The sequence below is a fragment of the Chinchilla lanigera genome, unplaced genomic scaffold (genome assembly GCF_000276665.1).
Source record: "Chinchilla lanigera isolate Chin_1 unplaced genomic scaffold, ChiLan1.0 scaffold00004, whole genome shotgun sequence".
NCBI lineage: Eukaryota > Metazoa > Chordata > Mammalia > Rodentia > Chinchillidae > Chinchilla > Chinchilla lanigera.
In genome coordinates, this window is record NW_004955405.1 from 37,103,707 (window position 1) to 37,117,632 (window position 13,926).

At 53.8% G+C, this 13,926-nt stretch overlaps 1 protein-coding gene across 1 annotated transcript in view; it reads right to left on the reverse strand.

Annotated features, from left to right (window-relative positions):
- Positions 1-4,195: 4,195 nt before the first annotated feature.
- Gnptab (N-acetylglucosamine-1-phosphate transferase, alpha and beta subunits) overlaps positions 4,196-13,926 on the reverse strand; it is a gene marked incomplete at its 5' end in the record, with an annotated part of 29,092 nt that continues 19,361 nt past the window's right edge. Inside the window, 5 exon segments of the mRNA XM_013518708.1 lie at positions 4,196-5,659; positions 7,425-7,515; positions 8,436-8,603; positions 12,027-12,125; positions 12,959-13,044. Coding sequence (XP_013374162.1) covers positions 5,582-5,659; positions 7,425-7,515; positions 8,436-8,603; positions 12,027-12,125; positions 12,959-13,044 — 522 coding nt within the window.

Sequence of the window (13,926 nt, forward strand, 5' to 3'; positions counted from 1 at the left end):
CGCCTCACCCTCGCGCCTCGCCCTGCCGACGCCTCTGAGGAGACTCGCGGTCCGCGCGCGAGGAGCTGGCGCCCGTAAGTAGGCGCGGCGCTGATTGGCTGGACGCCGCGCGCGTGCGCAGGGCAGGCAGGCTCCGCCCCTTTGGGCGGGAAGCGCGGGGTCGCTCCAGGCTCCGTGCAGGCCGCGTGCGGAGCGCGCAGGCGCCCGCGTTTCCAGGGTGACAGTCGCAGGCCCGTCCGCGAGCCCGCCGGCACCGCCGCCCCTGCCCGTCCCGGTGTGTGTTCGCGTGACGGGAGAGGGAGAGCCAGACAGACACTGAGAGATGCTGAGAGCCTGAGAAAGACAGAGAGACAGAAACACTGAGACAGAGAGACACTGAGAGACAGAGGCACTGAGACACACAGAGGCAAACACTGAGAGAGACTGAGGGACAGAGAGACACGGAGAGACAGAGACAGAGGTACCGTTTGGGCTTTGCAAAAAATACCGCGGCACAGTCAGCCTCGATTGTTTTCTGCGGCCCTGGGGGTTGAACCCCAGGCTGTCGCTCTGATCTGCACCCCCAGCTGCCCCTCCTTTTTTGCTAGAGGTCTCACTAGATCCCCAGCCCTTTTGAAAATGCTTATCTTTAGACCAGATCTCCCTCATTTGCCCAGAGTGGGCTTTAACTTGGGATCCTCCTGCCTCAGTGTCCCGGAGCGCTGAGAACAAAAGCATGTGCAGGATTAAATTCTAGTAGGATGTGTTTGCTGTCCACGATTGCCTTCTTTGTGGTGAATTTTGGGGATGAGTGTTGGATTCTGTTAAAGGTTTTCTCTGCATCTATGGAGATCGTAGTACATTTTTTTATCCTTACGCCTGTGAATGTGATAGACATTTATACACTTATGTTTGTTTTGTTTTTTGAGGCAAAATAGTTGCTTAATAGTTTGCTTAATATAGTTCAGGCTGGCCCTGAACTCACTGTGAAGCCCAGGCTGGCCTCAAACACACACCAATCTTCCCGCCTCAGCCTCCCAGTGCTGAGATTACAGGTGTGCACCACAGTGCCCACTGGTAATTATTTAAACCAGTTTCCTGGTATCAACCCATCTTTGCCTTCCTGGATTAAGCCCACTTGGCCATTATTGTGGCACTGGAGTCTGTTTGGGATTGCACACCAATGTCCCTGAAGGGGGTGACCTCTAAGTGTCTTCCATGGCCAGGACTTGTTTCCTAAACACTTCTGTTTCCCTTCATGCTCTGTGCCCGACACACTTCAGCCCCGAGTGTCGATGGGAAGCCCTGAACCGGCAGCGCCCAGGGACTTCACGTGGAGCAGCTCCTGGATAGTAGTTTCCTTGGTTTCTTCTGTAGAAATTGGTCATTTTAGGATTTTGTCTCTATGGGGGTCAGTTATAGTACTGGGAACTGTTTTTTTTTTTTTTTTTCTAAGAAATATCCCATTTCATTTAGTTTTGGAAAATAGTGTAGGTGTCATAAAATAATATACAGTAAATAATGTAGTAGTCTTATTAAAATTTCTTCAGTATCAGTGGTTCCTTTCTGCCTGTGCCTCTCCTGTGTGTACGCATGTGCATGAACTAATGGGTGGGCAGAGAAAGAGAAGTGTGTCTTGTTTCACTCGTTTTTTAATTTGCTCACTTCAGTTGTTTTGTAGACAAGGTCTCACTCTGTAGCCCAGGCTGGCCTTGAAAAGGCGACCCTCCTGCCTCTGCCTAAGGAGTATAGGGATCACAGGTGTCCGCCACCACGGCCCCTCCCTTCTTTCTCCTACTCCAAAGGGCACTGCTCTCTCTCCAGGTCCTGCTGACTCCCAACCACTCAGCTGGAACCAGGAAGGCGGGCAGGCAGTGGCGGGGGGAGTCCAACGCCTGGTCCTGTCCCTTGGTTCTTGGTGTAGACTGTCTTCCCGAGCTGTGACTTTTTTTTTTTTTTTTTTTTTTGAGAAAGGGCCTTGCTATGTAGTCCAAGACAGCCTAGAACTCTCTATATAGTCCAGGTTGGCTACAAACTCATGCTGATCCTCCTGCCTCGGCCTCCTGAGTGCTTTGATTATGGGTGTGTCCCACCATGCCTGGAAGGTGTACACTTACCAACTCTAGGAAAGACCAGCAGAGAGCTGCCTGTGAAGAAACTTCACAGAGGCCAGGGCAACGGGAAAAGTGTCTTTTGTAGTAGCCACAGTTTCCAAGTATCTCCCCCTCATGCAAATATGGCATTGGGACAGCATCCTATCAAACACTTCCTTGGTGTCATGCTATGTACATGGTCCAATCAAAAGGCCTCTTTGGCTTTCAGTTACATGTAAATGAGGGATCAGAAACGGGATCTTTTGATGGGTTATGCCATACGCAACGGAAGGTCAAAAAGTGCATCCTGATTGGTCCTGCAAACAACACCAGATTCAAAAGAAGGATTGAAGCTAGCAAATTTCTGACTGGCCCAAAATAGCACTTTTGTGATTGGCTGTGTGTGCACTGGTATTTGAGGCGGCCCTACCCCTGTTGTCTTGTCTTTCGTTATCTAGTAAATTTTTATTTTTACTGCATTTATCTTTGCCCTTCTATGTTTGGTCCTTACTACTCGCTTGTTTTATTACTTTTCTACATTTTGGACCACTAGCTTCTTTCTTTTCCACCCTTCTCTTTTCCTGAGGCACTCATTGACTTATTTATTTATGAGACAGGATCTCACTGTGTAGCCCAGGCTGGCCTGGAATGCACAGCGATCCTCCTGCCTCAGCTTCAACTAGCAAAAAGAAGACTTACATCTTGGAGATCCCCAGGACTTGGTTTCACTCCTTTCTGGATTTAGTTTTACTTTCTTTCCCTATCTCTTTTCACATATCACATGGCTTCAAATATCAGTCTCTAAAAGTGTCGTTCAAGGGCCAGCCTGAGTCAGGGTCGCTGGGAGGGGGAGGGGTGTGCAAGGAAATGAAGGTTCCATGGTTTCGATGCAGACCCCCCTCATTTCAGAAGAAAAAGCCGAGCCCAGCAGGACTTGTGCAGACATCCAAGTGCAGGGTGCATGACAAGCCAGGGGTGCCAGTGCCATGTGGGGACTGCACAAGCCAGGGGCCCAGGAGAGGATCTGGGTTCCAAGCCCCCTCTGCCCCTTATGGCTGTGAGACTTGCAGCAAGTCAGGCCCCCCGGCCTGGGTGTCCCTGTAATAAAAAGCAAGGCTTCGAGCTGGGCATGGTGGTGCACATCCCTACAATCCCAGCCCTTGGGAGGCTGAGGCAGGAGGAGAGCCATGAGGTCGAGGTCAGCCTGGAATACACAGAAATCGTACCTCAAAACAACAACAACAACAACAACAACAAGCACAGACTGCACCAGACAGATGATGGTCATTGTGAAAATTCTGCCCGCAGGGCCTGGGGAGGGGGGTCCAGCAGTCTAACAGTTTCCCTTCTTCCAAATCACACAACGCAGTGATGATTGTTTTGTTCCCTCCGAAACTCCTGCTGAGGTTTCATCAGCAACGTAAAGGTATTGAGAGGCAGGGTGCCAGGGGGTGACCGGCTCACGGGGCAGCCCCCAGGATTAGGGCAGGGCCGTTACTGAGGGCTGGACCCAGGGCATCGGCCCTGCTGCCAGGTGAGGACACGTGGCCGCCCCCACCCCCCAGGTGCACGCAGGGTTCCAGGTGCCATCCTGGAAGCAGAGTGTCAGCTGCCACCAGACAGAGAACCTGGTCGGTACCTTGACCTTGGACTTCCCAGCCTCTAGGACTACGTGGAATTGAATTTTTGTTCTTCATAAGTCACCCAGTCTGTTTTTGTTACACAGCCGAAGGGACTGAGGCCCACACTGGACCTCTACAGGGCTACATTTGAATGAACGTTTTTCAGGCTTTTCAACTTCCCAGGGCCAGGGATAAGGCTATACACGCCAGTTATCCCAGCACTCAGGAGGCTGAGGCAGGAGGATTGCTATGAGATTGAGGCCAGTCTCAGATACAATGTGAGTTCAAGGCCAGCCTGAACTGCAGAGCAGGATCCTGTCTCAACAAACAAACAGGAAACAAAAATTCAGAAGGCCACCGACTCATCAACTGCCAAGGTTCTCATGCCAAGGACCCTCCCGAATCACAAGATGAATGACCCGATGGGTATCCTAGGATTCCATTATCCGGCTCATTTCCCAGTTCTGCGTGGGGTGTGGACTGCATGCACATCACTAGAGATCTCTGTGACACACACATCTTTATTTCTGTACAACCTTTCCAGAATAAATTCTCGGCTTTTACACTGATATTCAAACAACTCACCACATTCTTCCATATCACAAATTTTATCCAGAAGCCATAACGCCCTCTGACATGATCTGACACTAGTCTCTGTTTAATTTTACTAGCGCTCAGTACAGAGCCTGACACACCATATAGCCCATCGACTTCAAAAAAGCCTTGCTTTTTTCCATGGCCTGGAAAATAGGAAATCCCCAAGATTTAAAAATCAAAGCATCAGACAAATACAATTTTTTATGAGACTTCAATTTTGGGAAACAGCACAAACACAGTATTTACATTTAAAGTTCTTTTTACAAAACAGGTGTGCTGTTGTGGGATACTGTTCAGACTGTGATCTAAAATACCTGTCCATCAGAAAGGACTTGTGGAATCCGGTTGCCAGAAATCCACCGTACAATGACACCAGGAAACAGCTGCACATCAGGGTTTCCCCAGACATGAAAATATGGAGTCCCGGTGGTCAGCGACAGGGGCCTTCCCGTCAGATCCACCTACATATGGGCTGTGCAATGATAAACGATTGTTTACGAGACACGAACTGAAAAAGAAGAATGTGTGACGGAGACACAGGTGTCCTATGATTATGTGCTAGCAGGCCCTTTAGAGAACAGGTTTGTTGATTGACCCCTGCTATACACGAAAGCAGCTATGCTGGAAAATGGGTGCGGAGGGTGGGTGTTAAATCAGACACCGGGTGTAGCCCTGTCAGTACTGCCCGTCTGGAGGGGAGGCACTCCTGATTGACTACGTACAATTCCTAAACATAATTACATCTCTCAGTGGCAGCAATGATTAGGCAGCCTTGGTCAGCAGGCCTGTGCAGGAAACCGAAGAACGTGCTCTCGGGACTGAAGAATCGCGACACGTCCCCGTACCGGCCACGAGCAGTCCGCAGGTCAGAGTGGACGAGACCGTCCTTACCCACTCGGTGATTTCTACCTCGTCCTCGAAGGTGAAAGTACAGCCCTACTTAAACAGCAACCGCGGCGGCGGGATCACACGTCCGGACTGTCTGCTGGCGGAAGCGGAGCTGGGCAGCTCCTTACTTTACCCACGGGAGGTGGGAAGCGGAGCGCGGAGGGGCAGAGCCGGGCTCCAGGTTTCGGAGACTCCCGGCCGCCTGGGCCTCCACTCGCACTTCGCAAGGGTCGCGCTGGGGAGCCAGCAGGCTTTGCAGGTCCGGGAGCGAGTGCCTTAAAAGCGGGACGCGCTCAGAGCCGCCCGGCACGGTGTGTGGAGTGTGCCAATCCGGGCGGCGGCCGAGCGTCCAGTCACCCCTCCCGGTGACACTGAGGTAGGTGACTGCCGAACCGAGACGTTCTAGACCTTGATGCGCTCGGGGCTGGCTTCTTTGTGCGTCCTCCTCCGGGGAAGTATCTTGCGCTTAAGAGCAATTAACTGCATGATGGAAGACAGAAAACGTGTTCTAATTTCCCACACGGCCGGCAGTGCGTACAGTCGCCCTTATTATCGATGAGTCGTACCCACAGTCTCCCAGACTGCCCCGCTCTTTTAGGAAGGCCCCAGGGCATTTCCATCGTCCCTCCCTAAAACACCGCTCCCACACCTGCTGCCCGGGTCGGCGCAAGCCGCGCCGACGTGGTCTCAGCCCAGGCTCCCTTGGCTAAGGCCTGCGACCCAGGCGCCCGCGCAGCCCTCCCCGAGCGCGTCTGCTTTCAGACGTCCGGGCCAGGCTTCCCGCCGGAGGGACCTGGCTCGGCTTAACCATGAGGCACTGCTTCCGGGTTAACAGGACCACGTTCGGTCTGATTTAAAAAGCAAACAGCAACACTAAAAAGCCTGTTGGAATTTTTTTTAAGCTTCACCTAATAGCAGTCACTTAAAAATGAAGATGATACCCAATGATAGCCGGGGATAGAGCTCAGCAGCATAAGCCCCTGCCTGGCAAGCGCAAAGTCCTGAGTTCGATTCCCGGTACCAAAAAAAATACCCAATGATGAGTGCGCTGCAGTGGAAGGTTCCTCTGTGAACCAGCAGCACAGACCCGGGGTGCGCGCTGTGTTTCTCACAAACACAGCTGCCCGTGCTGTATCTGAAACAGGAAGTGTAATGCCCACCGTGAGAAAGTTGCCAGGGGAAAGAAAGCGTTCTTCATGGTCTCCTCTCAGGAGTCCCAACATTGCCTGGTCTTCCCTGTCCCAGAGGCAGAAGCAGCACTTTGCCCACACACAGCGGCCATGCTGCCTGGCTGGGGACCCGGGGCTTGGGCAGAACAAAGCCGGGCCCTGTCACGGGGTGTGTCTGATGTCCCCACAAAGCCTCATGGGTCTCGGGGCTCTTCCTGAGCTGGCTGCAGCCGCAGCAGGCGGGTGAGCGAAGTGGTGCAGACTGGTCGGCCAGAGCTCTGGCTGGGGTTAAAGGTGAGAGCTACGCCGGCCTGGGGCGTGCAGCCCGCACACCATGTAAGAGACACACAGAGGCTCGTCCCCGCCCTTGCTGCTTTTGCTGTCTCGTGGGCGCCAGGAGCTGTTCCCTGCGACCCTCCTGTGCCATGCCACGCCGCCTTGCAGCCAGCCGACTTGGACTGAGCCCCGTACAGACTACGGGCCACCTGCACCTCTCCCCTCCAACTCTGGGTGCCGGGTATCTGCCTTAGCAACGAGAAAAGTAACTGAGACAGACCCGCTTTCTTCCGCGTCCCGGGCAGCTCCTCACGCTGCCCCCGCTTCGTCCCACCCCGGGAGCTGGGGCCAACACCTGCCCCCTTGGTGGCCGAGGGAGGCCGAGTTTCGCCCAGCTGCCCGCGCAGCAAGCCTGACCCACAGCGCCCAGTCAGCCTGTCCTGCGGCTCGGAGCCGGCAGCCTGCGCCGCCCGCTCTCAGCGCTGCACACCGCAGCCTGCAGCGTCCTCCTCGGCCTGCTCCCTCCTCCCCGGAGAGGGGGCCGGAGCCCGGAGGGGCAGAGCGGGTGAGAGGAGCGGGCAGGGAGGCGGCGAGGGCGACAGCCCGGCCTCGGCACAGGAAATGCAGGGCCGCTCAGCGCAGAGGACAGCGCCGCCACCCACGGGAGCCCAGCAAGATGGGCTCGGGCTCAGGCGGGGCGGGGCCGGACGCAGCTCAGGTGAGCCCCGCCTTCTGCCCGGCTCGCTCAGACCGGACACGCCGGGACACACCGGCCCCGCCCCGCCAGGTGTGTCACGTACCTGCTCAGCAAAAAAGGAGAAGACGGTGAAAAGGATCAGCGTGGCCAGGACGCAGTGGGTCCAGAACTTCAGCTTGTCGCGGTAGGCCCTCCTGCCGGGGAGAAGCAGACGCGGCCTGAGCTCGCAGGGAGGCTCGGGCGGAGGCGGGCGAGGAGCTACGCGCAGGCCGCGCTGCCCACGCAAGGCCACGGATCCAGGACGCCGCCCAGCAGGAGCGCGTCGCCCTGGGCTCGCGCTGTCCCGAACCGCTCCTCTCCCCAGCACTCCCGACTCTGTCCTGTCCCACCGCTGGGTTCACACTGCGCTCATGGCTGCTCCGTTTCCGGGCTGCCCCAGCAGCTCGCACATTGCAGCTCCGGCTCCCGACCCTCCTTGGGGGCGGGTCCCTCGCTGAGGCAGGTGGGCTGCCCTCGGCAACCACCCAGGGGCCAGCCCTGCCCACACCATTCCCCTGTGCGCCTGCACCACCCAGCTCAGCACTGCAGAGGCCCAGCTACACCGAAAACCCAGGTGGGTATGTTTTTCAAATCCCTTAAGATGTCTTTCAGATATTAAAAGCAGTAAAGAGCCGGCAGTGGTGGCGCACACCTATAATCCCAGCACTCAGGAGGCTGAGGCAGGAGGATTGTTGGGAGTTTGAGACCAGCTTGGGCTACAAAGTGAGCTCAAGGCCAGCCTGAACTGTATAGTGAGACCCTGTCTCAAAAAGACAGTAAGTAAATAAATAAATAAATAAATAAATAAAATAAAAGCAATAAAAGCTGGGCATGGTGGCGCACACTCATAACCCCAGGACCTGGGAGGCTGAGGCAGGAGGACTTCAAATTCAAGGCCAGCCTCGCCTACACAGATGTTGTCGCAAAGATTCCAGTCAAACTGCAACAGATATTCTGCGTTTTCAGAAGGAATTCCAGGGCAAGTAACACATGAAAGCCATGTCACGGTGAGCCTCGGCCACGTGTGTGGGGGTGCCTACCCAGGCACACGTGTGCGCGCAACGCGAGGGCTCACCATTCCCGCAGCTCGTGCATGTGAAGGAAGCGGTTCCGGTACTCCCTGGGCAGCTCGAACTGGGACGGCACGGGGAACATGGACTCGTAGAAGTCCCGGAGCACGGCCTTCACGGTCTGCGCGTCCTTGTGGCCGTGGTCAATGTTGTCATTCAAGCAAACGAACTTTCTGCAAGGACAGAGTGCTGGTTACCAGGCCTCTCCCGCAGGGCCCTGACCAAGGGGAAAAGCAATGTGGACTCCAAGTAGTTTTTACTTATTTCTTTGGTTTTTTGAGACGAGGTCTTGCTGTGCAGTTCCAGCTGGCCTGGAACTCACTCTGTAGCCCAGGCTGGCTTCCAATTTGCTCTGATCCTCCTGCCTCAGCCTCCCAAGTGCTGGGATTACCGGCGTGCGCCACCACGCCCGGCTCTCCGAGAGCATTTTCAACGGACATCTGCACCCGTCGGCGCACTGGCTGCTGGGATTCTCTGGGCACTCCTGCTCTGTCAAGCGCTGCTTCAGAAACCCCTCACCCGTGCACCCAGAGGGCCCGTGCTGGGCACTGAGAGACGTGAGGTGGCGCCGTGAGGCCTCTTCTGGAGTGACTTCCGTTCGCGCAGCCTGGGCTCGGCGGCCAGCTAGCGGAACGCAGCATCAGCACCAGGAAAAGCTGGCGAGGATGGAGCCAAACCCTCTGCAGTGGTGGCGTGAAGGGCCGCACAGCCACAGGTACCTGGGCAGCGATGGCTCCCACGGCCGCAGCTTGAGGACCTCGGCCTCCTCCACCACGCTTCAGGTGCCAGCGCTGGCCAAGCAGCGGCAACTCCGCCGCCCGAGTGCTTCGAGGTGAGCGCCGGCACGCGAGGGCCATGAAAACGCAGCAGGGAGGACGGGATCCTGACATGAGCCAACGGTTAAACCCTCAGGCCTGCCAGCAGCTCCCGGGAAGCCCCGGGTGACCCGCTTGGCGGAGGACCCAGCCAGGACCGGAGCAGCACAGCGGGCCCGAGGTCTGTGAGACACGGAACCGGCTGTCTTCAGACACGCGTGCGTGTGGAGAGCTCAGCAGACAGAGAGGAAGATGGAGCAGAAACCTCTGGACTCGCTGCAATGAATTTACCTGACAACACCACAACCTACGCCCAGGTGCTTACAAGGGCGGAAAGGTGCAAGCTGTCCTGCTGACTGCTTTGCTGTATTTTAAGGATCTTTATAGTTAAGAGATACACACTAAAAAACAGGTAAAACGACGAGATTTACTTGAAATAACTTGGTGTAGTGATGAAGGAGTGGGTGTGTTCAGGTGAAACAAGATCAAACATAAGCCAGCGGGATGGCGCACACCTGGAATTCCAGCACTTGGGAGGCTGAGGCAGGAGGATCAAAGCGAATTCAAAGCCAGCCTGTGCTACATAGCGAGACCCTGTCTCAAAAAACCAACACAGCAAACAAACGCTCCAATATAATCGATGCTTGCTGGAGACAGTTATGTAGAAATGGAAGTCACTGTGTCACCCTTTCTCTGAGCCCGTGGCCTGGCTTATATCAAAAGGACACCCAAGAGCTCCGTCTGCCACATGTGACCCACGAGCCTCCGTGACATTCCGGACTAAAAATAGATAAGCAAAGCACAGGCAGACACCAGCTCTCAGTGCCGGGGGCGGAGCGAAGGCTGGCACCGGGCAGCACGTCCAGGTCTTGTGGCCTTGCAGGGGCCAAGACAGCAGGAGGCCAGCAGACGAAGGAGCCAAAGCCAAGGTCCTGCCTACCCAGACGCTTTGTTAAAGGGACAAACGTGTCCCTAGGGCTGACGGCAGGTGGTATAAGGCAGTTACCCCAGCTACTTGGGAAGCTGAGGCAGGAGGATCACAAGTTGGAGGCCAGCCTGGGCACCTGTATGAGACCCTGTCTCAAAAAATAAAAAAGGGCCAGGAGTAGAGCTCAGCAGTAAAGCACCCTGGGTTCCACCCCCAGCTCAGGGGAGGTCTGAAGGCTGTTTTGATGCTGACTTCAAAGGAGCCCTCAAAAAAGTCAAACGCAGTAAACAGGTGTGAAAAGTTCCCGGAGCACACGCAGGCCCTGCGCCACCAGAACCACTCCTACAACCTCAGTGCCGTTTTCTGGAGGCCCCAGGCGGGCGCAGCGGGCGCAGGCTGCGGCCATTGGCTGAGCTTTTATCATCATGGCTGCGTGGCAGAGAGAGATTTATTTTTAGGAAATCGAGGATTTTCTTGGGTCCCTGAAGAAACTAAATAAGCACTAAAGATAGTTTTAAGATTCTCTTTCCCCTTTCCCACCCACAGAAAAAATAGGATTTGTAAGGAAAAAAAAATCATGGTCTTAAAATACTATATCTAGAATTTTCACAACTTTGATCATTTACAAATAAAATCCCAATTCAAATGAGGCAAAACTGAAGACTTCCACAAGTATCTAAAACACTCAGAAATGAAAAGCGTTCCTTTTATATGCCAAGATCTTTTTGTATTTCTCAAGGAAACTGATAAAATAACTATTTTCTACTAAAATTCAAAAAAGCAAAGCCAGGTGCACCTGTTGTGATGCCAGCACTTAGGAGAGGCTGAGGCAGGAGGATCAGGAAATTGAGGCCAGCCTGGCTACACCAAGAGTTCAAGCAAACTCATAGCGAGATCCTGTCTCAAAAAACCCCTAATATGCCAGGTGTGGTGGTGCACACCTGTAACTCTAGCACTTGGGAGGCTGAGGCAGGAGGATCACCAAGAGTGTGAGGCCAGCCTGGGCTACAAAGTGAGTTCAAGTCTAGCTTGAACTGCATCGTGAAATTCTGTCTCAAAAAAAAAAACAAAAAAAGTACATAGAAACAGTCACAACAAAAACTCTTCAAAAAGCAGATTTTAACCTGCTTTTATCAAACCAGGCACGGCAGTGGTCAGGGCCAGGCTGAAAAAGCTCCGAGCCGTGTGAGACAGAACGTCACAATGGCTGGCTGCAGACTGTGGACTGCCTTGCCCCTTTCCTTCAAGCTCACCTGGACCTGGACTTCCGGCCTCTGGAAACCACACAAAATACGCTCCTGCACTTCTGGCACGAGGCTGCCAGGACTCCCATGGGAGGTGGAGAGCCCATCGCCACCTCTCCCTTTTCACCCACCTGCCTTTGGGTCCAGGCCCTGGGCCCCCTCTTGCTTCCCTCTTTGCCAAAATCACAGCTTTTTTCTTAGTTTTTTTGAGACAGGGTCTCGCTATGTAGTCCAGGCTGGCCCCAAACTCATGGCCATCCTCCTGCCTCAGCCTCCTGGGTGCTGGGAAGACAGGCGTGTGCCACCACGCCCAGCTATTTTTCTTAAAATGTTTTACCCCAAACACCTTCCCCCTAAGTCTGCAGCTTCTGGGGCCTTTCTTGTCTCCACCTCTGGACATGCACACATCCACACTTGGATCTTTCAGCAGCAAATAAAGTATCAGCAGTTTGTGCCGACAAGGAAAACGTCCGCGTATGTGAGCGAAAAGTTTGTGTTGTGGTAATTCTGAAAGAGACATTCATTCAGCACAGTAACGTGTGTGTGAAAACTCAAGAGTCGGCCACATATCATTCGGGAAAATAAGAACTGACTCGGGGGAGCCGGTACCTGGGGTTTTTTCTGATGTCATCCAACTGGCCGACCACATGAGAAACGTTGGTTCGGATCATTTTAAAAGCGATTTCTTCCTCCCCCATGATCTCAAACCTAGTTGTCCAAACACAATGAGAGAGCTGAAACACCTGATTTCCAGGGAGAGAGAACAAAACGGCAACAGGAAAAGCAGCATGACAATTTTGGCGTACTCAGCACCCAGGCTGACCGACCCAATACCGCTGTGGCAACAGCCTCACACGGCTGGTTTCTGTTCGTTTACTTTTTTGAGACAGGGTCTCATTGTGCAGTTGAGCCTGGCCCTGAGCTCACTAGGTAGCCCAGGCTGGCCTTGAACTCACAGTGATCCTCCTGCCTCAGCCTCCCGAGTACTGGGATCACAGGCCTGCGCCACAAAGCCCGGCTCACGTGAGTTTTAAAAGAATGCTTCCCAGATAAAGCACTGTGCTGACTCTTGGAGATGGCTAAGTGCACTCTGCACGAAGCGATGTTCTTCAGTCTCTGAGGGGCGGGAGGAGCAGAAGGTCAGGGTTTCTATCTGGATGCTCCGCCAAAGCCTCAGGAGCTCCTAAGTGGGGCTTTGGGCAGGTGATGGGCTCCTGAGGGTGTCATACTCATGAGCGGATGAGTCCACTGATGAGTTAGAGCTGAGGAGGAGGAGTTACTGGGGGCGTGGCCTGGAAGGGGTGTGGCCTGGAAGGGGGCGTGTCCCTCCTCCTCCCTTGATTCCTCTCTGCTCCCTCCACCCACTGCCCTGCATGAGCTGTTTCTCCCCACCCTGCCTGTCTGTCCTGTGACCCTGTGAACAGAAACCCGTACACACTGTTAGCCAAAATAACCTCTTCCTTCTTAAAAAAAATACAAAGCGCTGCCCGTGGAGAAGCTGGCCTTGTCGTCTGACACTGAACGCAGAGGCACGCACTTGCCTGTACTTGTTTTTGTCCTTGTACGCCTTGTGGATTTTGTCGGTCACTGGTTTGCAGTTGGTCACAAGACTCTTGGTCACCGGGGGCTGCGAGAAAGCACAGGTGTGTCAGAAACAGGACGGGGACAAGGGTGACAAGAGCCGGGGGGCCTCAGCCCAGAGGCAGAGCAGGCAGGCAGCAAACACCTAGGACCAAGGGGGACCAGGGGGAAACGCACAAAATTGTTTTAAAAGTCACACTAGTACACTGCAGTCCCTGGATAGTCAGCTGTTTTTGGAAATGAAGTTTTATTTTCACCACACATTACACAACACTATGTCAAAACACCGCTGCCAGGCCGGGTGGTGCACACCTGTGACCCGAACGCTCAGGGATCCCAACTGAGGCAGGTAGATCACTGGAAGTTTGAGCCCAGCTTGGGCTACGTACTGAGGTGAAGACCAGCCTGACTGCACAGGGAGACCCTGCCTCAAACAAAAAAACCTTAGCCAGGTGTGGTGGCACACACGTGTAATTCCAACACTCGGGAGGCTGAGGCAGGAAGATTGTTGTGAGTTCCAGACCAGCCTGGGCTACAAAGTGAACTCAAGGCCAGCCTGAAGTGCATAGCAAGACCCTGTCTCAAAAAGATAAAAACAAAAACAAAACCTTAGTAAGATTATTATGAACTAGTGTTTAAGGTAACTTAATTATGATTCTTTCTCTCTTTTTTTGGTATTGGGGAGTGAAACTAGGGCCTTCAACCTGAGCTATATCCCCAACCCCTATTTTTATTTTGAGACAGGGTCTTGCTAAACAAGTAATATATTACTCTATGAGAACCAAGACTATTTATTATAGGAAACACTTGTGTAAGAGAACGACATTAAAAAGTACATGTGACAGGGGCTGGGGATTTAGCTCAGCGGCAAAAGCGCCTGCCTGGCAAGCGCAAGGTCGTGAGTTTGGTTCCCGGTACCGGAGAAAAA